General features: G+C 45.1%; 1 protein-coding gene across 2 annotated transcripts; it reads right to left on the bottom strand.

The window, feature by feature from the left end:
• Positions 1-584: 584 nt before the first annotated feature.
• Positions 585-25,164, bottom strand: Ndufa12 (NADH:ubiquinone oxidoreductase subunit A12). Of its 2 annotated transcripts, none has more exons than XM_075954511.1 (4): positions 25,010-25,164; positions 23,920-24,002; positions 20,867-20,954; positions 585-872 (listed from the first exon to the last, which is right to left on the bottom strand). In XM_075954511.1, exons 1-4 carry the CDS (start codon positions 25,093-25,095, stop codon positions 692-694), a joined length of 438 nt encoding a protein of 145 aa, XP_075810626.1. In that variant the 5' UTR covers positions 25,096-25,164; the 3' UTR covers positions 585-691. The 2 variants fall into 2 exon arrangements, with proteins under 2 accessions (XP_075810626.1, XP_075810627.1); XM_075954512.1 differs by lacking the exon at positions 25,010-25,164 and adding an exon at positions 24,679-24,961.
• Between the last annotated feature and the right edge of the window lie 1,919 nt (positions 25,165-27,083).

The raw sequence follows: 27,083 nt of genomic DNA on the forward strand, positions 1-27,083 counted from the left end.
AATGGACCTACAGGATGGATAGTCAAGACATACCAGCTTGGATTTCCCTCTCCAAGATACTGGCTTGGTTACCTGGATCTCTGGATTTTAAAAAGCCACCCAAAAGCCAGGTGTGATTGGGCATGCCTTTAATCCCAGGAAGATCAGGAGTTCCAGGTCACTCTTGGTTTTAGCATAGTAAGTCTGAGGCTAGCCTGGGCTACGTGAGTCTCGTCTTAAAGAAAGGATCAGACTGAAATGTGGAGAATACACAGACTAAATCAAAATCTTAAAGGACCAGACCCCAGGAAATAGGACCTCTCAAATAACCTTCTCCAGCGAGAGACACACTAGAAGCACGGAGCCCTGCTGCCACCCAACGTCCCCACTGTCTATCCGGCTCAGGCTGGAACTAGGCCTGCCCTTACCCACCAGCTATGGCAGTCAGGGAGGCCACACACAAGATCACTACTAGGGGCTACTTCCCAGAACTGGGAGCTCTACCCCAGAGAGCCCCCGCAGGGACATCTATACTGATTACTCTCCGTCACGTGTGAGCATGTTTCGCAGGTGATGGATGACAAATGGCAAAGACACCCAAGACATTGCTTGGTCAGGCAGCTTTAATCAAGTTCATGGTCAGCTGAACAAGTGTGAATCCAAGAGCAATCCTGTGCCATCCCGTACGCGCTGGAACTCGTCTTCACTGCAGTCACTTGTACGGTGTCGAAGGTGGGACCCATTCTTGGATCTTCTTTCTCGTGGTGGAGTAAGGAACATATTGCTCTGGAGTGCCAGTCACGTTGAACTTGTGGTTTGCCCAGATGAATTTACGGGCCGTCGGCGGCTTTTTCGTTGGAGGGTCGTCAGTCATGCAGTGGAGCCAACGGTGCCTGGAAGAGGAAAGACCCCGGTTATGGTCTACATCAAACAGCAGCACAGCACCCAGAAACCCCACCCGGCAGGCACGCAGCCGTGCATGCTGGCCACCGTTGTCACTAAGTCTCATCAAATTTAAGGCGCCATCCTTTTCCGGTTCCACCGTTATTTTGCATATTACAAATCAAAAAAACGATGCTGTCGGATCACGACGCAGTATTGCTTATAACAAGGGTTCTGACTGTGGAGGTGACAATGTTACTCTAGAGTCGATCTTAGACCATGGAAAAATGGGAGTTTACGGGCTCATTCTGGGTATTTAATACGCTCATGTTACTCTGGCTCACAAAGCCTCAGTTTGAAATTCACGAGGACTCTGCTGGAGAAAACGGTTTCTGCATAGTTTCTGCACGTGTCTTCAAGTTGGAGCCTCAACACCACAGAATCAACAACTTGTGTTAAAAATACTAAATCTTGGGACTGGGGACTTAGTGCCTAGTTCTCTATCCGCACGCGTGTGTGTGTGCGTGTGTGCATGTGTGTGTGTGCGTGCGTGTGTGCGTGTGTGTTGGGGCAGGGGTAGAATGATAAAAACAAGCTGGGCAAGGTGATGCAGACCTGGCTGCCCCACAGGCTGAAGTGTGAGCACTGCTTGAGCCCAGGAGTTCCTGGCCAGCCTGTGCAACGTGAGCCCCTGTCTCCTATAAGCAAACTACATGCTTAAGATTCAAAGGAGATTTCTATGAAAACATGGTTATAGCAATACAAACTATGTAAGTGTCACAACGTTGCTCAAAATACACTACATTCTTCCTTTAGAATGAACTGGCCAGCCACACAAGAAAGTTAGTCAATTCTCAACAGCAAGAAGTAGTTGTTACCTTAAAAAAAAATAAGCCAAGGAGGGCCACATTACTGTTTTACATTTGTCTTTATATTCTGAAGTAGTACTCAAGAGACACAGGCTGTCATTACTGAAGGTACCGGGACTCAGATTGCACCGTAAGATCAGAGGGGTTCTGAAAAGGCACTCAGGTTAATGGAATAGGAATACAGCTTCCAGAGCTGCGGGGTTCATCGCAGTAGTAGAGAGATGGTCAGGCACGATGAGGCCTGAGTTAGAACAACACCGTAAAACAAAATGAAACAGAACTTCCCAGTTCCTCAAGAGGTCAGAATTTAATGTGGGCAAGGTGGCTCGTAATCAGTGTTGAGGTAGAGGTAGGGAGAGGAAATTCAAGACAAGTCTGGACTACATTAGCAAGAGCCTGTCTCTAAACTAGCATACAAACAGATACATAAAACCATAGCCTGAAATTCCTAGATGTTTGGGTTTCAAAGAACATCTAACTAAATTTCAAGAGGGACAGAGAAATAGCTCAGCAGGCAAAGGTGCTTCCCGCCAAGGAACCTGAGTTCAGAACCCACGTGGGGAAGAAGAGGGCTCTGCTGACCCTGAACATCCATGGCAAGCATACTGAACACACAAGCACACACACACACAATATAAATAAATGCACATTCCAAAGGCTATTTGATGGGAGACTTTAAGACCTGGCTCAACACGGAGTAGAAACGGAAGAGCTCAGTAAGGAGAAAGGACTCCCAAGTTCAAGAGACAAAAAGGCAGCAAAAGCAGAAAATGTAGGCGGGGAAAGGGGGCAGAGAGAGAAGACATCACATCGGATCACTCCAGACCCCGGAGCATGGAAGCTAGAGAAACCACTTCTGCAGGAGAAGGAGTCGCAGAGCTAGGCTGTAGCTCCAAGGGGGGAAGTGACGACTTAGCCAAAAAGATGAAGAAAAGGTTTTACTCCAACATGAAGCTGAGCACACTGCTAGCGAGGACTGGCTGCCAGCAGTAACTGATGGGCTCAGAGGAGCAGCTGGCTAAAACCAGTAAAAACGCATACACATGTATATATTATATTACAATTCCTATTTGAACCTAACAATTGTATCATGATCGGTGAGCAATGAAGAATTAAAAAGCCTGTATAAGACAGATTGGTGTCTACCTTACAACCTCTAAAGAAAACAGGATTATTTGAGTGAATGGGACCAACAAGCCAGGGCCAGTAACAAAATATGGAGACCCTTGTGGCTGCTGGTTGTGGGGCAGGTTCTGTCAATTACTAAGAAGAGGGATTAGCTGTTAAAGCAAGACCGTCCCGTCCCAAAGGCTTTATGTGAGTTTAAGGCACAGTAGAAAGAGTGGCCTTTCACCTCACTGTGTCAGCTTAAGTAATAAGAAAACTTTTTTCAGTTAATTACTTTCAAGACCGCTGAAGGTTAAAATGATATTTAAGAAACTGTAGTCTAAAGTCTGCAAATGCCTATTTGATTACTTAAGTGATAAATTGAAGAATTTACAGAAAAAAGAAAATGCAAGGAAATGCATTTTTATAGTAATTTATAAAATTTGAAATCCTTGCAAAGATTCAAACAAGTATCAGGAAACAAGTAAACAACAATCCATCATCGGCCAGGAGGCCTGGTAGCGCTAGAGAGACAGAGGCAGGCGGGTCTCTCTGAGTTTGAGGCCAGCCTGAATTACACAGTAAGCCTCTCTGTCTCTCTGTCTCTCTCTGTCTCTGTCTCTGTCTCTGTCTCTCTCTCTCTCTCTCTCTCTCACACACACACACACACACACACACACACGTGTGTGCACATTCTGAAACCCAATAACACACATACAAACTATAATCATTACAATAAGCTACAAAGAAATAAGAAAATGTTTATGGCCTGCAGGGCTAATAATATAACCCTTCTGGTTTTGTTATGATTATTAAATCAAAGGAAAGAAATGGTACCTTCAGATTTCCACACCAAAGTATTTTATTTGCAAAGGGTCGGATTATTCGAATGACATAAAGATGCCAACATTCTAAGAGCAGTGTCTACAACCGTGGTGACTGATGTTGCCTAGAGACAAAACAGAAAAGCTTGCCAGAGCCCTGAGACCACAAATAAAAACAGTGGCAAAAAGGAGGAAAGTTGCAAAGACAAAAAGAGAATTTATAATGACAAAGTATAACACTAGGGAAAATCAATACTCAAATATACTGAAGTGAATCAACATGACTGGAAACAGAGATGTGAAATCATAATTACTGCAATCCTTCCCACCCCACCTACCCAACCCAAGTTGATATAAATTTAAAAAAATCAAATATGCTTTATAAGATGGCCACTCAAAGCTTGTCACCATAGGGACTATTAATTAAATAAAATGTGAATCAAATCTCCAACAGGTTCTCCTTCAGAATTCAATGACAGCATTCTAGAATCAGCTCGAAGTCCATCCAAGGCAACTGTGGATGCTGGAGGCAGATATCAAGTGTTAGGTCACAAACAAAAGAACGTGCACAGCAGACACGACGACGTCCAGTGCCCACAGGCTCAAGCTAACCAGAGGAAGCTGGACTGTCGCATCATTGGGAGAACAAAGATTTCTCAGCACTCTGCTAGGATGGATTTGTTTTAAAAAGAAAACTAAGTTAGATTTCCCATTACAGATCATAAAATTCCAGAGTCACAGTGCTTAGAAACAGCAAGAGGTAACTGATCTTCTAAAACAAGAACCGTAGGGAAACTAAACATCTAAAATGTCTCAGTAAATGTACACTTCATTTGAAATGTTCACTAGAATACAACATGTGTCATTACACACTTCCAAACTGTACAGGCCATATATGTTACATTTAATACTCTTTCTTGTAGACACCTGGGCCAAACACTTATGAGCATGGAGGATGCTGATCACAGCTCTATTCATAATAGTGAGCAAATGCGAAGAACGAAGCCAAGAATAAAAGGGAATGCTTAAATTATGCATGGCACAGCCACTGGACTAACTTCTCACTATGAATTACAGTGTAGACTACTCTATCACTTGACAAAACATTTGCTACATTTTAAGCATTTGTTTGTTTGTTTGGTTGGTTGGTTGGTTTGTTTGTTTTTTTTTTTTTGTGATTTTCGAGACAGCCTTTCTCTGTAGCTTTTGGTTCCTGTCCTGGCACTAGCTCTTGTAGACCAGGCTGGCCTTGAACTCACAGAGATCCACCTGCCTCTGCCTCCTGAGTGCTTGGGATTAAAGGCACGCACCACTACTGCCTGGCCCATTTTAAGCATTTTAAGGTTTAAAAGCAGGTTGTTTGCTCAAAAAGAATTTTTTTTTTCAAGACAGGGTTTCTCTGCAGCGTTGGAGACTGACCTGAAACTTGCTCTTGTAGACTAGGCTGGCCTCGAACTCAAAGAGATCCGCCTGCCCCTGCCTCCCAAGTGCTGGGATTAAAGGCGTGCGCCACTACCACCCAGCTGTTTGGTCAATTTTTTAAACAATACTTAGATAGCATTTGTAAATCATGGGCATTGTTCTCAACACTGCAAAAACCATTAATTCATTTATCCCTGTAACAAGGGAAGTGGAGGTTATAGCTCCAATTTAATAACCAAGGGGGATACAGTGCACAAGATTTTAAATGGTTTGTCCAAGTGGCAGAACAAGGACATTAATCATTAAAACAGGGGCTGGACAGACAGCTCAGTGGTTCAGGATACTGACTGTTATGGCTGAAGACTTGAATCCAGTTCCTAGTAACCACTGCAGGGAGCTCAGCTACCTGTAACCCAGCACAGAGTATCTGACATCCTCCCTCTTTTGGCTTCTGTAGGCACCCACATACATGGCAGACAGACGGCAGATACACACATACGGACACACACCACAAGAACAAAATTTTGGACTTGGACTTATGTTTCAGTGGTTAAGAGCACTTATTACTATTGAAAAGGACCCAGGTTTGGTTCTTAGCAACTTTAACTCCAGTTGAAGGGATCCAATGCCCTCTTTGGCCTCAGCAGACACCTGCAAACATCTGGTGCATATAAACTCATAAAAGCACATATACACACAAAATAAATTGAATTAAAAATTTAAACATGTTAAACAATGGAACCCAAAGTGTATATGTACACAGAAAAGGAGATCAGATAATACACATCAAAATGCTAATGGTTATTGTTTTCATCTGGCGGTGTAACAGCCTGCTTGTTTCCTTCGCTGTTTTCTGTAACAAACACATATTACTTCGAAGAAATCAATTGTGCTAAAGTGAAATATCCTATATCAAACCAATTCGGAAATGGTTTATAAATCCTACCCACGTCTTCTGTCATTATTTTGAGATTATAGATTCTACTGACTTCCAGTCTTACTTCACTTAAGGTGCCACTGAAAGCAAAATCACTTCCTCTGAAGTACACAATGATTTAGTGGTAGACAGATATTTCTCTCAGTCTACCTTAATGAATGTTTTTCTAAGGTCATTTCTACAATGCAATCTTTCACTAACAGTCACACAGAAACGTTGAAAATATCTATCTAATTTCCTACTTGTGATCTACGCAGAATGTACCACAGTCATGATAACCTATGAATACAATAAAGATTTAAAAAAATCTGGACATAAGCAAGAAGAAGAGTTCTTTGTTTTAAAAGGAAAACCCCAGCTTATTTCTACAGCCCAGGTGTAGAAATTCCATTAACTTTTTTTATATAAAATATAAGACTCCTTGGAGGACGCCTGCAACCCCAGCACGGTAGGCAAACAGGCTACCAGTCCAATGCCAGCCTTGGATAGCAGAGCAAGCTTCAGACCGGGCTACATGAAACCTTGTCTCAAAACAAAAATCAGACAGAACTGGATGTGGTTGTACACACCTGCCAATCCAGCATGCAGGGGACCAAAGTGGGAGGATGGGGAATTCGTGTCCAGCCTGGGCTACATAGCCAGACCTTGTATTTTTAAAAATGGTAGGAGAAAAATCTAATCATTCAGTTTGTGGTTTCTTAGAACATATTTGTATTCTTGTTTTATGGTCAGAAAACAAACATTAAGAGGGACCTATTTTAAGCAAGGTGCAGTGTTGCATGCCTTTAATCCCAACACAGGAAGGGCAGAGGCAGGTAGATCTCTATGAATTCCTGGCCAACGGTAGTTCCAGGCCAGCCAGAGCTACACAGTAAGATCCTGTCTCTAAAAAGGAAGGGGCGGGGGAACACTGGAGAGATAGCTGGGTAGGCACGAGCATTTCCTACTCTTGCAGGGGACCCGGGTCCTCTTCCCAATGCCCACATGGAGGCTCCTAGCTGTAACTCCAGTGGGGAAGGATAAGGAACTTTCCAGCGTATGGGACAGAAGCACACTGACATACCTGCAGGCACGCCAGTTATACACACAAAACAAAACCAAATCTGTTTTCAAATCCTAAAGGAGTGTCATTTTTGCATTAAGGACTTAAATTGATCATTTTCTCTAAAAATAATGATTGCTTCTCAGAAAATATATCTATCTTCATCCGACAAGTACTCATCTACAAGCTGTTATGAGCTCGGAGGGTTTTAGTATGGGAATCGGGGAAACAGACAAGAAGGAGAAAATACACAATAAACGCTAAGCATTTACCTGACAATTTCATGATTTTACTTTTTTTCAAATTAGAAAAAAAAACAGCCGGGCGGTAGTGGCGCATGCCTTTAATCCCAGCACTTGGGAGGCAGAGGCAGGTGGATCTCTGTGAGTTCGAGGCCAGCCTGGTCTACAAGAGCTAGTTCCAGGACAGGAACCAAAAGCTACGGAGAAACCCTGTCTTGAAAAATCAAAAACAAAAACAAAAACAAAAAAAAAACCCCACATCCTGAGTTAGGTAACCCAGACCCAGAAATATAAATACGGTTCTTTGCATATATATTATAGCTTCCAGGTTAGTGTTTTTAGGGGACTCCTGAGTGTGCAAACAAGTGGGTCTCTGCGTCTGTCCGCTTCTTGTTCTTTTCCTTCTGTTGGTTTGTTTTGTCCTATTCTGATATGTTAGTTTTTGTTTTATCTTCTTACATTTTATTAATATCCCTCCTAGGCCGGTTTGTTTTCTAATGAGAGACAGAAAGGGGTGGGTCAGTATGGGAGGGGAAGTAGGGAGGAACTGGGAGGAGAGGGAGGGACACCATAATCAGGACACATTGTATGGGGGGTGGGAACCTATTCTCAATAAAAGGGAAATTAAAAAAAAATGCCAGGCAGGGGTACATGCCGACAGGGAAAGAATGACAGTGAGAGGGAGCCTCTTCTGCACAGGACACGCGAGGCCTAGAGAAACAGCCTCCATGAAGAGCCAGGAGCAAGAGTGCCCTCACAGTTTAAGAAAAAACCAGAGTCAAAGAGACCGAACCTAAGTGTAAGGCAGTGTTCAGAGCTGGAAAGCACTGGGATCATACAAGCCTTGTGGACCAAGTAAGCGGATGGGAACTGTATCCTCACTATGAGGAGAACACAATACGCCCTACATTTCAGAAAAAGAAAGAGGGGTTGGGGTAGAGCCCAGTGATGGAGTGCTGGTCTCACATGCATACCCCCTGGTTTGAGTCTGCAAATTTAGTCAATTAAGATAACGAGCAAACCCCCAAATATAACACACACACACACACGTGTAACAAGAGCGAAGACGACTAGCCCTCAGACTTTGTTGTGGGCTAGGCGTGTAGCTCGGTGGTACAGTACCAGCCTAGCATACACAGGGCCTAAATTCAACGCTCAGCACGGGAAACAAAAACCAGATAAAGCCCAATCACTAATCTCTCCCACGGCAACACTGGCAGTGGGCTGCACGAATGTAATCAAATCATTTGGGCTGTAGCTGCAGAAGCCAAGCAGGAGGCAACTGTGGCCTGGGCTCGAGTGACATCATTGGGCAGCAATCAGATGTTTAGTCCACGCAGGGAGAAAAGCAGGCAGCTTAGCTGGGAAACGTGCCTGCCAGAAAGCCTGGAGGCCTGAGTGAGATCCTGGACTCTACACCAACACGGGAAGAGAGCACCAACTTCACAAAATTGTTCTCTGGGGTGGTCGTTTGAATGCAATTGACACCCCTGAGCTTGTAGGGAGTAGCACTACTGAAAGGCGTGGCTTTGTTGGAATAGGCGTGGCCTTATTGGAGGAAGTATGTCTCCTTTGATCAGATTCCGTGGGATACTCAGTTTCCTTCCTATTACCTGTGGATCAAATGGAGGACACTCAATTCCTTCTCCAGCACCATGTCTGCCTGCATGCGCCATATCCCACCATGATAATGATGGACCAAACCTCTGACAATGTAAGACAGCCAATTAAATGTTTCCCCTAATAAGAGTTGTCATGGTCATAGTTTCTTCACAGAAACAGAAACCCTAACTAAGACATCTGACTCCCACATACACACTGCAATATGCATTTACCACGCCCCAACACATCAGCCCCCCCCAACACTAAAAAATACAATTTTAAAAAGTGGAGGGGAGGTGCAAAAGGGCGGGTGGCCATGATAGCAATGGTGCAGGCATGGAAATAGCAGAATAGTTCATGCTAACAACGACACATTAATAATAATTTAAAAGGAGAAAGCAAGAAAAATAAATTGGCAGATGTTCGAGAAAGAGGAGTCGAGATGACCCTTAAGTTTCTGGCTTGAGTAAAAAGAATTGCTTATGTGATCAGAACAGTTGCTTGATGGGGCTGTTAGTCTCCCTATTCACTGAGCATTTGACGAATTGGGAAAAATCAAATATATTAAATTTATAGATGTAACCTAACTAAAAATGCTTAAAATAATGTAATGAACTAAATTTGTAAATAGATAGAACTGTTGAGGAGGATTAAATCCTTTCCATTAGAGTTTATCAAACATTCATCAAAGAACAAGAAAAAATGATTATTCTTTATTTTTATGCAAAAAGTATTCAATTTACTAATCTTGTTATTCTGTTTATGAGCTAAGCCTTGAGGCTTAAGAACTACAGTTTGAGATTTACAGCTGCAATAAATGGGATGTTAATTTTAAATACGAATTGCCATTGTACAAAAGCCCCCAGTTCCTGGAGCACTCAGCTGACGGGCAGAATGTTTGCTGAGATGCAGGAACTGTCTGCGTGGGGGAAGGAGGCACAAACTTGTGCATATGTCAGAACTATTAAGTGCTTATTATTTATAGCCACAACTTTCTTCTAAAGAGGATGTGACCAAGACTGTCATTTCTTCTCCCTGCTGTGGTTCTTATGGGACAGAGGAGCAGCTACCCAGGTAACTAAGGCAGGAAGACCACCTGAGTCCAGGAGGTCAGAACTAGGCTAGGCAACACAGCAAGACCCCACATCTCAAAAAGAACACCTGTAGCTCAACGCCTGTCCCAAGCGCTACGGTTTGCAAGTCGGGCAAGGGCCTTGAGATTGAAACACACAGAGACACGGGTAATGCCAAGAATACTCCAAGATTGTCCCTTTATTGTGTTCCAGGGCAGCTTATATAGGGTCTCCTTGACTAATGGCCACGCCCTAACTCTCAGCTGCAAGCAAGCCCACCAGAAACCACTCCCCTGCCATCAGGAACTCCTGAGGGTCTTGTGCTCAGAGCAGCTGCAAGCATAGGAAAACAAGTTGTTTACTCCGGCAGGCAGGGGGGTCACAGGAAATTCAGGGTCTGGGGGTCCACAGTCCCCAACAGACACCTTCCTTTGCTCCAGCAGCTGACCTGTATCAGGTGCGTGAAATGGCAAGGATGACGCATGCTCAAAACCCAAGGAATTCAGAGCTTATTTCTGGCTGCACCCCATCCCCCGGATTTCCAAGGTTTCCCTAACAGCTGCAACCTTTAATAACCAGGCTTTGCTTTGTTTTGTGCTTTTGCAGAGCTCCAGATTGAACTCAGGGCCTCATGCACCGTACACAGATGCTCTACACTGAGCCCCGCCCACCACCACCTACATCTCCTTCCAGGCTGCCCGCCCACCTGCCTGACTGCCTTTCTTCTATAATCCTCTCTCTCCCTGGTACAAGGTATCATGCAGCTCAGGCTGGCCTTCGCCTCCTGATTCTTCTTCCCCCACCGCCCTAATTCTGAAAGGACAGGCGTAGACCAGCACGACCAACTTCATCCTTTCTATTTCACTCACCACTATGGTACTGACCAGTCAAGCCTAACCTAAAGAATCATGCTTGACTCTCCTCTGTCTACCTCACCTACTCCACATAATCCCCTTCCATAACCTTATTATTAAAAAAAAAATCTAGAATACAGTCCAAGAGAAGGGAGGGAGGGAAGGAGGGAGGGAGGGAGATGACAGTATACAAGGAGACATAAGTGAGGGAAACGACGTTAGCTAAAAATGAACAGATGGTGCCACCAAGTGGACACACAGCATACATGCTGCAGAGAAAAGTCCAAGCAAGCCATTAAACCACAATATGTAGTAAATTCAGGGCTCCCATACATCAAGTCACAACAGTACATCTACTCTACTGATGTGAGAATGATAATTTTATTCTATATGCATGAAATCATCCAAACATTCTAGTTCTCCAACTCAGTAACATTTTAACTCTGTCAAGTTTTATGTCTGATTTACTCATTATTTACTTGTTTTTTATGTCTGTGAGTCCATGAACAGGCCAGCTACCATACCCAATGAAAATGAACTTTTGTGCATTACCATTTAGACAGGGAGAGTTAATTTAAAGATAAAACTGGGGAGGGGGGGCTGGAGAGATGGCTCAGTGGTTAAGAGCATTGCCTGCTCTTCCAAAGGTCCTGAGTTCAATTCCCAGCAACCACATGGTGGCTCACAGCCATCTGTAATGAGGTCTGCTGCCCTCTTCCGGCCTGCACACAGACAGAATATTGTATACATAATAAATAAATAAATATTTTTAAAAAAATAAAGATAAAACTGGGGACAATAAAAGTTATATAAATATGTATTATTTACTTAACTAAATACTTGGAGGTTATTCCATACGAGCAATGGAACTAATAGAAATTCCTGGAGAAATTAAAATCTTACTGCTGATCCCATCAGGGAAAAAAAGGTTGACAGGAAAATGAAAACCCTGAGTTGTAGAACATTATTATTTTGCCTGACTGTATTCACTAAGTGGCTATGAGCTCCCGGAGGGCATATATATTGCACTTCTCAATAAACGCATCCCAGTCCTTGACATGTAGCGAGGCCCTCAATTAATATTTGTTGCATGTAAATAGAGCGCTATGCTCTATTACAGACAGTACTGTGTTCTTCCTTCAAGACCCACCAGCCCCAGTGCTCTTCCAACATCTATACCACACACACACCCTCTGCTTATCCATAGAGGGACCCGGTGGCTGTACCGGCTACTGGCAGACTGACAGAAGCAGGCCAAGGCGAGAGCCATAGAGTGAACTCGCTTCCCCGCAGGACTGGGGAAGAATAAGCGAAGCTGACAGGATGACTAAGGGTTTCTGATTCGAACAAAATTCACCAAGGCCTTGGAAGAAGATCTGTCCCCAGGTGAGACTATGCAGCTGCTGAACAAGCTGCAAGACTATCAAAGGCCTCCCTGGCACCTGAGGACTCAGCAGAAGACAGGCATCGCGCGGCCTGCCAGCTGGGCAACATTTGATGTTCCTCTCCCTGAGAGCTCGCGGTCACTGAAGCAGGAGACAGCTCAGCCAGCCGTCCAGGAGCTGTGTGCTCTCACCCTCTAGACGACACAGCACATGGTCTCCTGAGAGGAGAGGCTCAACGGCAGGTGTAGGAGCTGGCCTGTGATTAAAAGCTTCAAGCTCCCCACCAGTCAACCTCTCCGCAGACAGAGGCACAGCGTCAGAATTCCCGTTCCTCAGGGAGCTTGCCAGTCCCATGCACACCAGCCCTGAGGCACGTCCAAACACGCCTAAATGAACAGGCTGTGTGACTCCTTGCAAGCCGTAAGCAATTTACCAATCCGAGCTCAATTTCTAGCAAGACAGTCGGTCTGTTCTTCCCTGGTCTCCAGAGCAGCAAGCGAGGCATGCCACAGAAGGCCATATTCTTTTAAATTACACAGTACATTGGCTAAAATCACAGCAAACCCCCGTCTTCAGCACCAGTTTCTATCCTGACTTCCAATGAGTGGTTTCAACTGACTACTCTTCTGCCCCAGCTGCGCCTACAAAGAGAACTTCTGACTCCCAAGCCTGCTTCCCCATCCCATTCCGCTTTCCCTACTTTGGTAACTCTACCACCAGTGCCCAGATCAAAGACACGGAAACAAAAGACACAACAACAAAGACAAGTAATTTGAACTTAAAGATGAGCAAACAATCTGAACAGGCTTTTTAATATTACTGGTATTTAAGACAAAGTCTTGTTACGTAGTACAGGCTGGCCCCAAACTTTCTCTGTTTCTCTCCCCATCTATGGAGAGCCAGAACTTCAGGTATCTGTCACCAGGCACGGCTCCTCAATGAGCATTTCTTTTTCCTATTCATTTCAAAGTTGTACATAGATCTTACTTTCGCTTCCTGTAGCTGTGATCCAGGCCTCTCGAGAGGGCCCCCAACAATCTCCTTTTCTGGACTCACCCCCTGTGCAACACCCATTTTTAGAGCGGGGACTAACTGGCTCGCTCCTAACAAGCAGAATGTCACTTCTAGGATTAGGTTTGGAAAGCCTGGCTTCCACCTGGAGAGGACTCTTTGGCTTTCTCTCCAGCTTTTGGCTCCAGGGAAGCCAGCTGTCAAGTCTGAGGTATCTCTGTGCAAAAGGACCCCTGTGCGTGCGGCAGTGTGGCCTTCAGAGTGAAGACGTGACCACAGCTCCGGACGGCGCCTCCACTGTAGCTCTGTGAAGGCCCGGAGCAGAGGCGCTCAGAGGAAACACCCAATTGCTAACAAAGAGTGCGAGCCGATGTTTGTCATGCCAGGCTGTCTGGTAACTGGTGCCCCAGTGACTCCCACCCTAAACTGCAGCTTGTGTCTCCTGCATGCTAGTCTAGGAGCTACCACCTCCTATCAACTAGCTGTACCTCAGCTTCCTGAGGGATTAGCCTAATGCCCGAACCTCTTTCTTGAAACTACATAGCAACAAGAATACAAACGCCATGAAGTGGGGCCAAGCTGGGGCGGGAGGAAAATATGCCCAGTTATTATAGATATGTATGAAAATGTCATAATGAAACTCACTATTTTGTGTGTTAACCCAGCAAGGTGAGTGTCTAAGAGGGGTGCCCTTAGGAGCAGCCATGTGTGGGTGCTAGAGGCAAAGTGGGGTCAGGAGGAAGTTCACAGTGGGAGGTGGCAGTCTACTGAGGGGACCAGGATGGAAGCAGTGACTTAGTTACAGCTAAAGAATTATCGAGTAAGCACAACAAGCGATACAGACTGGGGGAGATGGGAACGGAACGTGCGGTTGGCGGGGCTATAAAACCACTAGGGGAATGTCGTGGACAGTGTGTGTTCAGCAGCACATGAAGGACAGTATCACAAGAAGCCTTCTGGTTGATTGTACATAGAAAAATTACATGATGCCGGCATCTAGTAAGTATGCAGCAGTATGTCCCCAAACTACACAGACCCTAATTTGTAATACTTTATTGCTGGAAGTTGCTAGCCATCATCCCGAATCATTTTTGTCTTGAAGTCTTGTCTCTCCTGTAGGCCCTCTGCCACCGAGCTACACCCCTAGCCTGGCACTTTCTCTTCCCTTTCTTTGTGTGTCTGTGTGTCAGGGACATGAACATGTATGTTAGTGCATGCTCTATAGGGCAGTATATGTGGAGACTGCAAGTTGACACAATGTGTCTTCCTTTACTCACTACTTTGAGAGAGGCTTTCCTGAACCTGGGGCTTGCTGGCTGGACAGACTGGTCAGCAAGTGTCTGGGGTCTTCTCGACTTTGCCTCCCAGTGCTGGGATTCCGGGTGCACACCACACCACCACCACCACCCTGGGCTACATGTGAGCGGGCTATGTGTGAGCTGGGGATCTTTTTTTTTAAAAGATGTATTTATTTATTTATTTATTTATTTAGTATTCAATATTCTGTCTGTTGTATGCCTGCAGGCCAGAAGAGGGCACCAGATCCCATTACAGATGGTTGTGAGCCACCATGTGGTTGCTGGGAATTGAACTCAGGACCTTTGGAAGAGCAGGCAATGCTCTTAACCTCTGAGCCATCTCTCCAGCCCCCTGCATCCTCTTAAAAGAACACTTAAAGCTGGGCAGTGGTGGCGCACGCCTTTAATCCCAGCATTTGGGAGGCAGAGATAGGTGGATCTCTGTGAGTTCGAGGCCAGCCTGGTCTACAAAATGAGTTCCAGGGCAGGCTCCCAAGCTACAGAGAGAAACCCTGTCTTAAAAAAACAAAAACAAACAAAAGAACACTTAAACACAACACCAAAGTTGGCCACATCAGTGAGTCTTCCGTAAGGAATTCGCATGTGTATCTGACGCCCTTTGATGCCATTTTACCCACAGAAGAGTCTCTTGCACTTATCCCTCTGTAACCACGCTACTGTTTTACCAACTATGTTCATGTAATACCCTAAATCCTTTGCTATTATCTCGACAATGTTCATAGCACCTTTACCGGGAAACACTATCTCAAAAGGTCTCTTTCCTTCCCGGCCCGTAAGCATCTCTATTCCAGTAACATCTTGGCATCTCGGCTCTGCTTCTAATTCTAGTTCCCTCGCTTGTTCTCTTGTATCTTTTGTTTTCGCACCCTCTAAAGCCCTGAACCCCTCAGAGCCATTCATGAGGGCTGGAGCCAGCTCTTTCGTATACTGCTATTTTTACATCCTCCATGAGTATGTTCTTAATATTCTCAATGAACTGCTCACATCCATCAGAGGAATCGTGTCTGTAGTAGCTATAATCACTGCATGTATTTTGTAAATAACGTTTTGAAAGTCAGAATTACTCCTTGATGCAGGGGTTGCAGAAGGGGTGTGTGTTAGCAGGACCGTAAGCATTCATTTCCTTATCCATCTCCCTTGGAGCCCTCAGGAAGTGTTGTCAGTGAGAGCGATGCTGAGCAGCAGGTCTCCACAGCGACATCAGTCAATTGGGCTGTGAGCAGAAATGCTGCTGTCTAGGCTTTGCCATCCCATTCACAGACCACAGGGTTTGCTTACTGCCTCAGAGCACAGGTTTCTGGAAAAGCAAACATCACTGGCTTTGACCTGAAGCCTCTGCTGCATGGGGCTTAAAGAGGAGAGTAACCGGTTGAGCCAGGCACTGATGTCTCAACTCAAGTCTAGCTATGAAATTCAACTCTAGTGCAGAGGAGTTGTTTCATCTGCATTGAAGCTGTCATTTAGCATAGCCACCTTCATCAGTGATCTCAGCTGCATCTTCTGGATTACTTGCTGCAGCTTCTACACAGGGCCCTGCTGCTACACACGCGACTGTGACGCCACGGAAATGCTTTCTTTCCTTAAACTTCATAAGGCTCCCCCGCTAGCTTCAAACATTTCCCCGTGGCTTCCTCATCTCTCTCAGCCTTTACAGAAGGGGTGAAGAGCCACGATCTTGCTGTGGATCAGGCTCTGTCTTAAGGGAACGCCGTGGCTAATCTGATCTAATATCGAGAACCATCAAATCTTTCTTTAGCAAGAAGTCAGTTCTGCTCTCCTAACGTTCACCTTAGCTACTTGGGAGAAGCCTAGCTCTCAGCACATATCAGGAATATCCTTCTTCATTACACTCGACCAACTTTGCAGAATGACGTTCAATGGCTTTTCAACCACTACACTGTCTTGTAATCCTCAGATCCCATTCAACTTTCGTCATCTAACAAAACTATTACAGCAAAAAGAGCAGAGCTCATGGCTCTTCAGTTTCCTTCTGACTGGACTGGATGCCACGGCCCTGACAGGGCATCAGGCTGGATGGCACGCCCTAACCCATCTCCTGCAGAGAGGTCAGTGTTCACAAAGTGGAGACAGAAGCCATGAAGTGAAAGGGAAGCCCCTGGAACCGGAAAGCAAGGGCGCACTCTAAGAAGGATGGGGTCATTTCAAAAGCATCCAAAAGGCATGCACCCCAGTAATCAAATTGAGTCCAATTTAATTAATAAAAGAACTAATTAGAGAAATTGATTATAATCCACTGACTCAAATAGGAATTGATACTAGCATAAATAGATTAAAAATATGAATGGGATATGAAACTCCAACATATTGCCTTACAAGATGCTAATTAACTACAAAAGGAAAACGAGTCATTTCTTTTTTAGGAAAACCTAGCAGACATCTTAATGAACTGACAGAAGATATAATTACCACTGGGACAAATCCAGACTGGAGGCTACTTGGCAAAGCGCAACAAGAAAAGCATGGCCTTATTTCTGCGACACCCTGTCCACATGCAGGACACGTGAGGACACATCACCTTCCAACAACTCTCATGCGTGTCCCTTTCCCACTGTAACAAACTCTTATTGACTGACTGGTTTAGTGCTGCTGTGGGTTGAGCACATGCTTGCACATCCTGAGCACGTGTCCTGAGCTCTATCTCCAGCCTGCAAGCCAAACAGTACTTGTCCTATCCTGAAGCTCATCTCCTCCTCACTTGCATGCTACAGTCAAACTAGCCATGCTGCTGTTCTTATAACACACCGAGGCGTGCACGTGACACACCAAGGACTGTGCGCAACACACCAAGAGTGTGTGTGACACGCCAGAGCTCCCACTGCTAAGCTTCTAGGGAAGATTCTTCCTGGCTGGAACTCCCACCCCTCCTAAGTTCCCCAAATGTCACTTCCTCAGAGATTTCCCTGTCCCCTGTATTAAAATAACCTCCTAAGCAGGACACAGTGGTCTATGCTGTTAACCCCAGCTACCAACACCAGAAGTCGGGGCAGGATCATGAGTTTGAGGCCAACATAGGCTATAGAGCAAGACTCTGTCTCAAAAAAAAAATACACACACAGACACACACACAGACACACAGACACACACACAGACACACACACAGACACACACACACACACAGACACACACACACACACAGACACACACACACACACAGACACACACCCTGGATTCCCCCATTGTGCTCTACCTCCATCACATAAATCCCAGCTTCATTTTATCTTCTTTGCTTTCATGGTTACTTCGAATACACCCAGAAAAAGACACACGTTTTTCTGCCATAAGAACATACACGTGTTTTATCTAATGTTCCGTTTGTAGTACCTGCTTTAGTTTAGAAGTGCTGTGTACTCAATAAAGCTGAGTGCACAGCGATGATTAAGTTGCATCTATTACTCATACCACACATGCATAATGCTACCTGGTTCTCTACTTGAAGATAAACTCACCTTCAATTTTATTTTGTTTTGTTAGGCAGGATTACACTGTACTCCAGTCTGGTCTTGAATTCATAGCCATCCTGCCTCAGCCTCTGGAGCGCCAAGATCACAGGCAGAAACTATGACATCCGGGTCACCTTCAGACTTACGGCTGGGAGGAAGGGAGAACTCCACAGCAGGCCACAGCTAGCAGACTGAGGTCAGTCTAAGAACAAACAGAGCTCAGCCTGCCTCCACCACTTCTCCCCCATACAGAGAGGAGGCATCAAAGTCTACCCTTGGGAGATCCCTTTCACAGAGAAACCCAGCTCCCTCTCCTCTGTCGCCCTCAGGCAGCTGGCAGAGTGCTCCTGTCTTCTCCAGCTCTGCCCTCTCATCCGTGTGATCTATACATGATCGTATATAAAAGGACTCGCTCGCTCGGCTCAACAGGACTTTGATCTCGCCAAATTTTTAATTCTAGTTTGAAATGGGCTTCATTCCACATAATTTAAACCAGCACCCCCTATTTCCCGGCTCCCAAGATGCTGACGCCAAGCACAGAAGCTAGTATCTGAAGGGGACAGATGTCAAGTCTGAACACAACAGCACACACGTCTTTCATGTCCACGCAGCACAAACTCCAGCTACAGACAATCAGTCTCACAAAAGCAAGGTGGTCCCTCAGCTCGCAAGCCCTGTGCTTGACCTTGAGGCTGTGTGGGTTGAGTCCTTTAACACAGAGAACTGCTTTAGTTAGGGGCGGCAGCTCTAGACCCGGACACTTGAGGCTGTGTGGGTTGAGTCCTTTAACACAGAGAACTGCTTTAGTTAGGGGCAGCAGCTCTAGACCCGGACACTTGAGGCTGTGTGGGTTGAGTCCTTTAACACAGAGAACTGCTTTAGTTAGGGGCAGCAGCTCTAGACCCGGACAGCTCCCTGGACTGTAACAGAGCCACAGCCTCGTCCCCTTAAAACACCAACACTAAGCCTAAGGTGCCACCTCTGAGCCGCTGCTGTTTCACCTCTCACACTCAGTGACTTCCTGCAAGGGCACCAGAGTTCCCAATCAGTTCGAGTACCGGCCCAGGTGAAAACCTCCTTGTGCGTGAGAGGGCTTGAGAGACTTGTTTTCTTTGCCAAACAGCATTCTGGAAAATGGCTTGCCCAATCAAGTAGCCCATTTGACTCTAATAAAAGGCTGACTATATGAATAAAAGGGTGACACCTATCTGTTATCTTAGTACTCGGGAAGCTCAGCCAGGAGGATCACCATGAACTCAAGACCAGCCTAGGCTACAGAATGAAGCCCGGACCCCACCCCCAACATATATGTAAATAAACAAATGACTCATTGTCTTAGTTGTATTAGCCACATTTTAGAGTGCTTGGGACCAGATGTGCCTTCTGGGCTAGACTGTGCAGACACAGACTTCCATCACCATGGAACATTCTACTGGGCATACTTAAACTGCTACAAAAAAATAATGTTAGAAAAACAAGAACTCTCCTAATGAAAACACAAATACACTCATTATCTGGAAAGCCTTGGTGTGTCTCTCACTTACCAGCCCCAGGGAGAGCTGAGTAGGCTGCCACCCTCTTGGAAGAGTCTGTGTTTCCAGCTCATGGCAATCCCCAGTTCCTTCTGTCTTACACTTGCATTTCACCTACACTGTAACATCCCAGGCCTGGTTTCCAAGAGTCTTTGGAATTGAAGAGCATACTGTGCGCTTACCCCAGTTCCTTTTCAATAGACCCGCAAGCCATGCCAGTGACCAGGTTCAACTAGAATCACATATCACAGCCAACCTAATGCATTAACTTCTGGGGTTACGTTTACTGCTGTTTGCTTTGTAGTAGCAGGAGCTGAGAGCAAAGCCTGGTGCTGGGTGAGCGCTGTCAGTGAGCCATCGCCCCAGCCCTCTTGTGCAGGCGGTGCTGTCCTTCCGCCTCAGCCTTCTACCTAGACAAGACTCCAAGCTTGCCCCACTACATCAGCAATTTCTAGCTGTGTCTTTGTTGTTTGAATTTTCTTAAATGAAAATTTCTAGACCAACTGGGAAGGATTTTCAGAGTTTGTTATTTCAAGAATCAAAAACAAAATTTTAAATATTAGTACTTTGCTCTGAAATATTTTATATAAATTTGCATACATATTATGAAACCATAGGTTTTAGAGACTTAAGGAATTTTAGGGCTCTTGTTATATAGATGAGGAAATCACGCCCTAAAGAAGCTGAGGGACACGGCTGAATTCAAACTGCTGGAGAAGACCAGGGCCAGGTTTCTCTGTGCCGTTCCCTTCGCTCGCATAGCTGACACTGTGCGTGTGTCTTCCCAGATGACCACACCATTATATATTACATACATATAACGTCATTTTAACACACCTTCAAGGAAAGACACTCAATGCCGTCTGCCGAACTGGGGCAGCACTTTCTGTCTCAAGGCAAGGAAGACGGACGTAATAATGACTGTTTCCAAGGCCAGATCTAACAAGGCAGTATGGCTTCTGCTCTTTTCTCCGAGCACTTACCGGCAGAACATGAAGGGGTTCCAACCACAGCCTCAGCGAGGCTCCCAGCTGACAGCCAGCATTAACTACCTGCCAGCTGCAAAGTGAACACGCCTTCAGCTGAGCCTGGAACCCGGAGGCCCCGCCCCGGACATCCCAGAGCAGAGACCAGACATCTTGTTTGGCCTAGAGACCCTCAGTCACAGAAGTTATGGAAAAACAAGTGATCGCTGCTTTTAACCACTTACACTGAGGAGTAACTTGTGTAACACTGTGTCCCAGGGACACACTCTCATCACTAGCAAATGCCTTACAAGTAACTAGGCGATAGGCCCTTCTATTTAGCACAGCGGCTTAGCTTACCATTCGGGAGGCACCATGCTTCCATCCATGTCCCAGAACGTGTTTTTGCCGTGCATTTCAGTGGTGTAGATGACCCATCGGTGGCGGCCTGCGCGGGAGAAGATCATTTCTTAGGCATCTGCACATAACCAAGAAGACAGTACCACTGTGTTCTAACACAATGGCGATGCTCGAGGGACCCTATCCGGGTGCACTGGGAAGCAGGCCTCATCACAGAACAGGGATTAACCTGGGGGAGGGGGCTCACAACCTTTTCTGGGTGGAGAATCCTTGTTTCTCCCCAACTCCCTGACACAGAAATGAGCTGAGGCATGTGTGGTCCTGCCTGCCCTGGGTATTCCCAGAAAAGAGAATTCTTCAGAGGTCAGAGCCAAAATGTATTCACAACACTGCATGTTAACTTACGATTCTAAATAATTTAAAACCAAAAAAAAGAAAAAGAAAAAAAAAGAAACCATGTGATGCTTTGGAGAAGTGTGAAACTTGTATGACAGGGGAGTATCATAAATGATGGTTAGGCACGAGGACAGGTCATGTCTTCAAAACAGCATGGCTGTGCTATTTTATTTAACAATTATCTGTGAAATGAGTTGAGCGGCCTATCTACTGCTTCTAAAACTGTTTCCAGGGCTAGGGAGAAAACTGGTCAGTGATGTGCTTACCTTGTAAGTACAAGGACCTGAGTCTGATCCCCAGAACTCACATAAATTAATTAAATAAATAAACAAATGCTGGGCACGGTGGTAGGTACATATAATGCCAACTCAGTCAGAGATAGGTGGACCCCGAGGGCAAACTGACTGGCCAGCCTAGACTACTTGGGGAGTTCCAGGCCAAGGAAAGGAAAAAAAAGGTGAAGGCAAATGGTGCCTGAGGAATGAACTCAAGGTTGGCCTACACACACACACCCCAAAACTGCTCTCAGTTTCCTTTAGGTCCATTGGCAGAACAGCTGAATTCAAGACCAGACTGTCTGGCACATAAAACACATTACAAAGAAAGAGAAGAACTGTAATCCAAGCAGGCAGGGGACTGTCAAGGCTGATGGAATGGCCCCATGGCAAAGGTTTGATAAATTAGGCCTTGGGAATAGATTTATACTAGGACAGGGCTGACTCTTAGCAATTTCAAATAAGACATCCATTTTTAAAATGTTGAAAGTCAGGGGTGGAGAAATGGTTCGGCAGTTAGGAGCACTTGCTGCTCTGACAGAGGACTTTGGTTCAGTTTCCAGTCACCCACACAATGGCTCACAGTCATTTGTAACTCCAGTTCCAGGGTATCTAATATCTTCTTCTGGCTTCCATGGATACTACGCATGCTTGTGGTACAGACAAACATGCAGGCAAGCACATTCATACCCATTAAATCTAAAAAAAATAAATTAATTATTTTGATCTTGAAAGTCCATGTACATACTTAGCAATCACTTCCAGGAATTTGTTTTTTTACTATTTATTTAAAGAATTATTTATTTTTATTTTATGTATATGGGTGCCTTGTCTGCATGTATATATGTATACCACATGTGTGCGTGGTACCCATGGAGTTCAGAAGTGAGCATCAGATTCCCCTGGAACTAGAGTTATAGACAGCTATGAGCTACCAGGTGGATACTGTGGATTGAAGCCAAGTCCTCTGCAAGAGCAGCAAGTATTGTTAATTACAGAGCTATCTATCTACCCCCCACCATTAATCCCAGCACTCTGGAGGCAGAGGCAGGCAGATCTCTGTGAGTTTGAGGCCAGCCTGGTTTACAAGAGCTAATTCCAGGACAGGACAGGCTCCAAAGCTACAGAGAAACCCTGTCTTGAAAAACCAAATAAATAAATAAATAAATAAACAAACAAAAAAGTCTTTAAAATACACATAAGTTAAAGTATTAAAAGAGAAGGAAAAGTACATGGGTCAGCAAGATGGCAGTGGGCAAAGGGGCTTGCAGCCAAGTGTGAGGACCTGAGTTCAATCACCGCGTCCTACACTGTGGAAGGAGAGAACGAACTCCCTCAAGTTGTCCTCTGACCTCCATATGTGCACCATGGGACTCACACACCCACACGTAAGGAAGATAAACCAAGAAATGTAACTAAACTAATTAAACTAGGAGAAGAGAAGTAGAGTAATCTTACGGCAGAAGGCACTTTCCACTTTGTTCTTCCTTGTTACCCCTGTACTTAGCAGCTAAACCCAGGGCCTTGGGCACACCAGGAAAGGACTCCATCACTGAACTATTTAAAATTCTCAGCTCAATCCTCGCTCTGCTCTAGACACTAAAATGTAATGTTTACAACAGTACATATCACATTAATGATCAGCAAAAATGAAGATACTTCTATTTTAGTGTGAGAGCAGAAGAAAAGCCAGTTTGATTCCTAACAACACAGGACTGAGCGGAAAGAAAACCCCTTGGGGCTCTCTTGCCATTTCTGTTATAGGATTAAGTCTCTTTGGCAAAGACATTTCCTTGAACACCGGCTGCATCATCTATAAAAACCAGTTTTTAGGCAATTTCTTTTGGTTTTTGCGTTCTTTCATTCATTTATTTATGCGTTTGTTTGTTTTTGAAATATGGTCTCACTCAGGCTGTCCGAGCTAGCCTCCAACATTTGGCAATTCTCTCACCACTGCCTCCAGAGTGCTGGAATCATGGGAGCCACAATGCCCAGCTCAGATTATTTCTTAACGTCTAACCCAAGTCTAAAGTTCTGTGGTTTGCGTTTAGAGGGTTATGGCTATAGAATAAGATGCTAACCTCTGGGGGAACAACTTTGCAGCCATGTGAACTATAATAGCCAGCTGATGTCTTGGTTTCTTCACCTGAAAGATGTGGCACATGGCTGTCTAAAGAGCCTACTTCAGGAATAACTCAGGTCATCAGGCTTGGTGGCAGGTGTCCAAACAGCCCAAGCCATCTTGTTGATTCATCTTTTAGATCTTCTGTCGAATTTTACACTTCTTTCCAAGTACTTTGCATAAGCTCATGCATGATAAGGAAAACAGACTCAACATCCCAACCCCGGCCCAATTATTCATAGAGAAAACACTGCACTCACCAAAAAACTGCTTGTTGTCCTCGTAGTATTTGTTTCCGTATTTGTCTTCTCCCACCAAAGTACCAACCCGTATGTCATTTGCCCTGTAAGTATATGGGGAAAGGCATCTCAGAATGGTTCACTGTTCAAGACACAAACAGAAGCTGGGCGGTGGCAGCGCACACCTTTAATTTCAGCATTTGGGAGGCAGAGACAGGCAAATCTCTTTGAGTTCGAGGCCAGCCTGGTCTACAGAGTGAGTTCCAGGACAGCTGGGCTCTTTCAAGAGCTAGTTCCAGGACAGGCTCCAAAACCACAGAGAAACCCTGTCTCGAAAAACCAAAAAATAAAAAAAAAAAGAGAGAGACAGAGAACACTACCATCTACTGCTGCATCAGCTACAAGAATAAGGAGATTATGGGGACAGAGTTAGTTATACACCTCTAGCCTTCAGCAGAAGGTTCTTGCCACTCAGCGTTCGAGAATCAACTTTCCTGCTAAGAACTCTGACATCTCCTGTGTTGTCCCAGTAGCATGTAGACAGGTGGAAAACATTAACCAACACCACTGTGTGCTTAAATTATATCGAAAACACGACCTTCAAGCCACAGTGCATGCATCTACCTTCCCTGCACCCAGAGACACCAGTTAGCAAACTATTCTGCGAGTCAAAGAATGTTATCTTCGTATTCTGAACGCCTCCTGGATTTTCCAATCCACTACAGGCCTCCAAATGGTTCCCCGCAGTTGCTGCTGTTTGCAGGACTATCAGGGACTGACATGGAGGATAAGGATCGACTCCTTCAACTTTTTACTGTTCGCCGGCGCCGCGGGAAACTTTCCCAAGGTCACCGAGGGCTCGTCTGGTAAATTTACACCCCTGGACTCGGGACCGGTGCAGCCCAGCGGCCCTAGCCCTTGTGGCACAGCGCCATCGCTCGGGACGGAGCGAGAGCCGGAGCCTTCCCAGGTGACAGCCCGGACACTGAGCCTGTCGTCCTTGACAGAGCCTGTCGCGTCGGTCCTCCAACGCGATGGAACCCGGGTCCCTTTCCAGGAAAGCAGCCGGAGCCGTCCCCAGAGACCCGGGAGTCGAGCTCCGGCCCCCTACCTGAAGAAAATCCTCAGTAAGCCCCGCAGTCCTCCGTGGCCGGTGACCTGCTGCAGCCCGCGCCTCAGGACCGCCACCAGCTCCATTTTAACCTGCTGCAATGGCCCGCCCCTCGGTGCTCCCGGCAAAACTCGCCGGGCGGAAGCGATCGTTTCTGCACCGGAACCGCGGGCTGGAGGTTCCCGAGCCAGAGGAGGCCGGGGATCTCAGTGCGCACGCGCGGGTGGGCATTCTGGAGTCCGCTGCAGGTGAAGGTTTGTGTCCTCGTGAAGGTGAAGTAAGTTTAAATATTTTCACAGGCTGTACCCAGAAAGCGACCCTGTGGGGACGGTACACCAAACAAACTTGCCTCAGATGGGAGTTTCTCCTGTACGAACTTCAGTGTCTTCCTCCAGAAAACGATGGAACCCATTCCATAAATTCCTTACAGCGCTAGAAACCAAGGAATGCATTCCTGACCCCACACTGGTATAGCACATTCCCTACCAAGTGCACATGAGTTTGAATACACACGTTGGTGGTGTGTCAGTAGCGACTGAGGCGGGAATGGAAAGTTTAACATTAAAATACCTCAATGATTAGCTACTTTAGTTAGTTACTAGGTTAGGATTCGAAATGTAAGCTTTGTACAGAGACTGAAAGGGCACTACATAGGCTCCGTCACATAGTTAATGCTTTACAAAATAATACAATAAATAATACTGGCAAACCCATAACCGTAATGACCAGATGGGGGAGGGAGAGAGAAGATTCAGATTAATAAAACTAAAAACTAAAAATGGGGCGATGCAACAGATTTCAATGAAATCTATAGGATTATTACAGATTACTACAACAACTTTTTTTTTAAAAAAAATGCTGGAAAGTACAGGAAATGTACAAATTCTTAGACACATATGACCTACCAAAATTAATAAGAAAATATAAGCAGTATTTTAAGCATATCCATAGCAATTATGACACCAAAGGCATAACACAAAGTCTCTTTACAAATAAAAGCCCAGAACCAGGTGAATTCACAGTTGAATTCTACCCTTAAAAGTGAAAGAGCTAGACCAACGCTTCTCCAAGTGTTTTATAAAGCATAAGAGAAAGAACGCTATCAAACTCGTTCAAGGAAGTCAGCATTATCCCAGTACCAAAGTGGAATAAGGCCACTTCACAAAACCTCATGAAACAAGAATTCTCAACAGAAGTCTTGCAGGCTGAATTCAAGAACACACTGAGACTACACACCATGGCCAAGCTGGTTGGCTGGAAGTATGACCTTAAGGATAGAAATCACAAGATCACCTCAACAGATGCACAAAAGCCTTTGATAAAGTTCAACATCCCTTCATGTTAAAGCCCTGAAAAAACTATAAAGGGAACATATCTCAATATAGTAAATATTGGCTATGACAAACCTATAGTCACCATCATACCAAATGTAGAAAAATGGAAAGCATTTCCCCTAAGATCATGAACAACACAGGGTGCTCACTCTCTCTGCGCTTATCCAATATGATGCTCAGTCTTAGCAAAAGAAACAAGCAAGAAAAAGAAGAAAGAGATACAAATGGAAAACAAGCAAAAAAAAAAAAAAACGAAACCCTACTTGTAGATGATATGACCCAACACTTAAAAGATCCTAGATCCCACAAGAAATTCTTAGATCAGACAGATTCTTTCAGCAAAAGAAGGATATAAAATTAAGATACAAAAATCAGTAGGTTCTCTTTATCACGATTACAAACTTGCTGAGAAAGGAATCGGGAAAACCATCCCATTAGTGAAAAAGACCTCTAGAATGAACACGTTAATACCCAGAGGAAAGAAAGCGAAGAAGGCACCAGATGATGAGATGATGTTCCATGCTCACGGAAAGCAGAGTCAATGCTCTTAACCTTATTTTAAACTATTGTTTATATGTATGCTAGTTCCTGGAGGTATGTACATGCTATACATGTGTGCAGTGTCCTCACAGGCCAAAAGAGGGATCCAGATCTCTGGAACTGGAGCTACATGTAACTGGAGGTTTCTCTCCCATCCACCAGTTCCCAAATAAACACTCAGAGGCTTATATTAGTTATAA

The sequence above is a fragment of the Microtus pennsylvanicus genome, chromosome 20 (assembly GCF_037038515.1).
Source record: "Microtus pennsylvanicus isolate mMicPen1 chromosome 20, mMicPen1.hap1, whole genome shotgun sequence".
Classification (NCBI taxonomy): Eukaryota; Metazoa; Chordata; class Mammalia; order Rodentia; family Cricetidae; genus Microtus; species Microtus pennsylvanicus.

What these genes read in the sequence shown, in the direction of transcription:
- Ndufa12 (XM_075954511.1), bottom strand. Translation starts at nt 25,095, where the DNA reads ATGGAGCTGGTGGCGGTCCTGAGGCGCGGGCTGCAGCAGGTCACCGGC. An exon ending in TTACTGAGGATTTTCTTCAG is followed by an intron (nt 24,003 to 25,009) that starts GTAGGGGGCCGG and finishes ATATACTTACAG; the next exon opens with GGCAAATGACATACGGGTTG. An exon ending in GGACAACAAGCAGTTTTTTG is followed by an intron (nt 20,955 to 23,919) that starts GTGAGTGCAGTG and finishes TCTCCCGCGCAG; the next exon opens with GCCGCCACCGATGGGTCATC.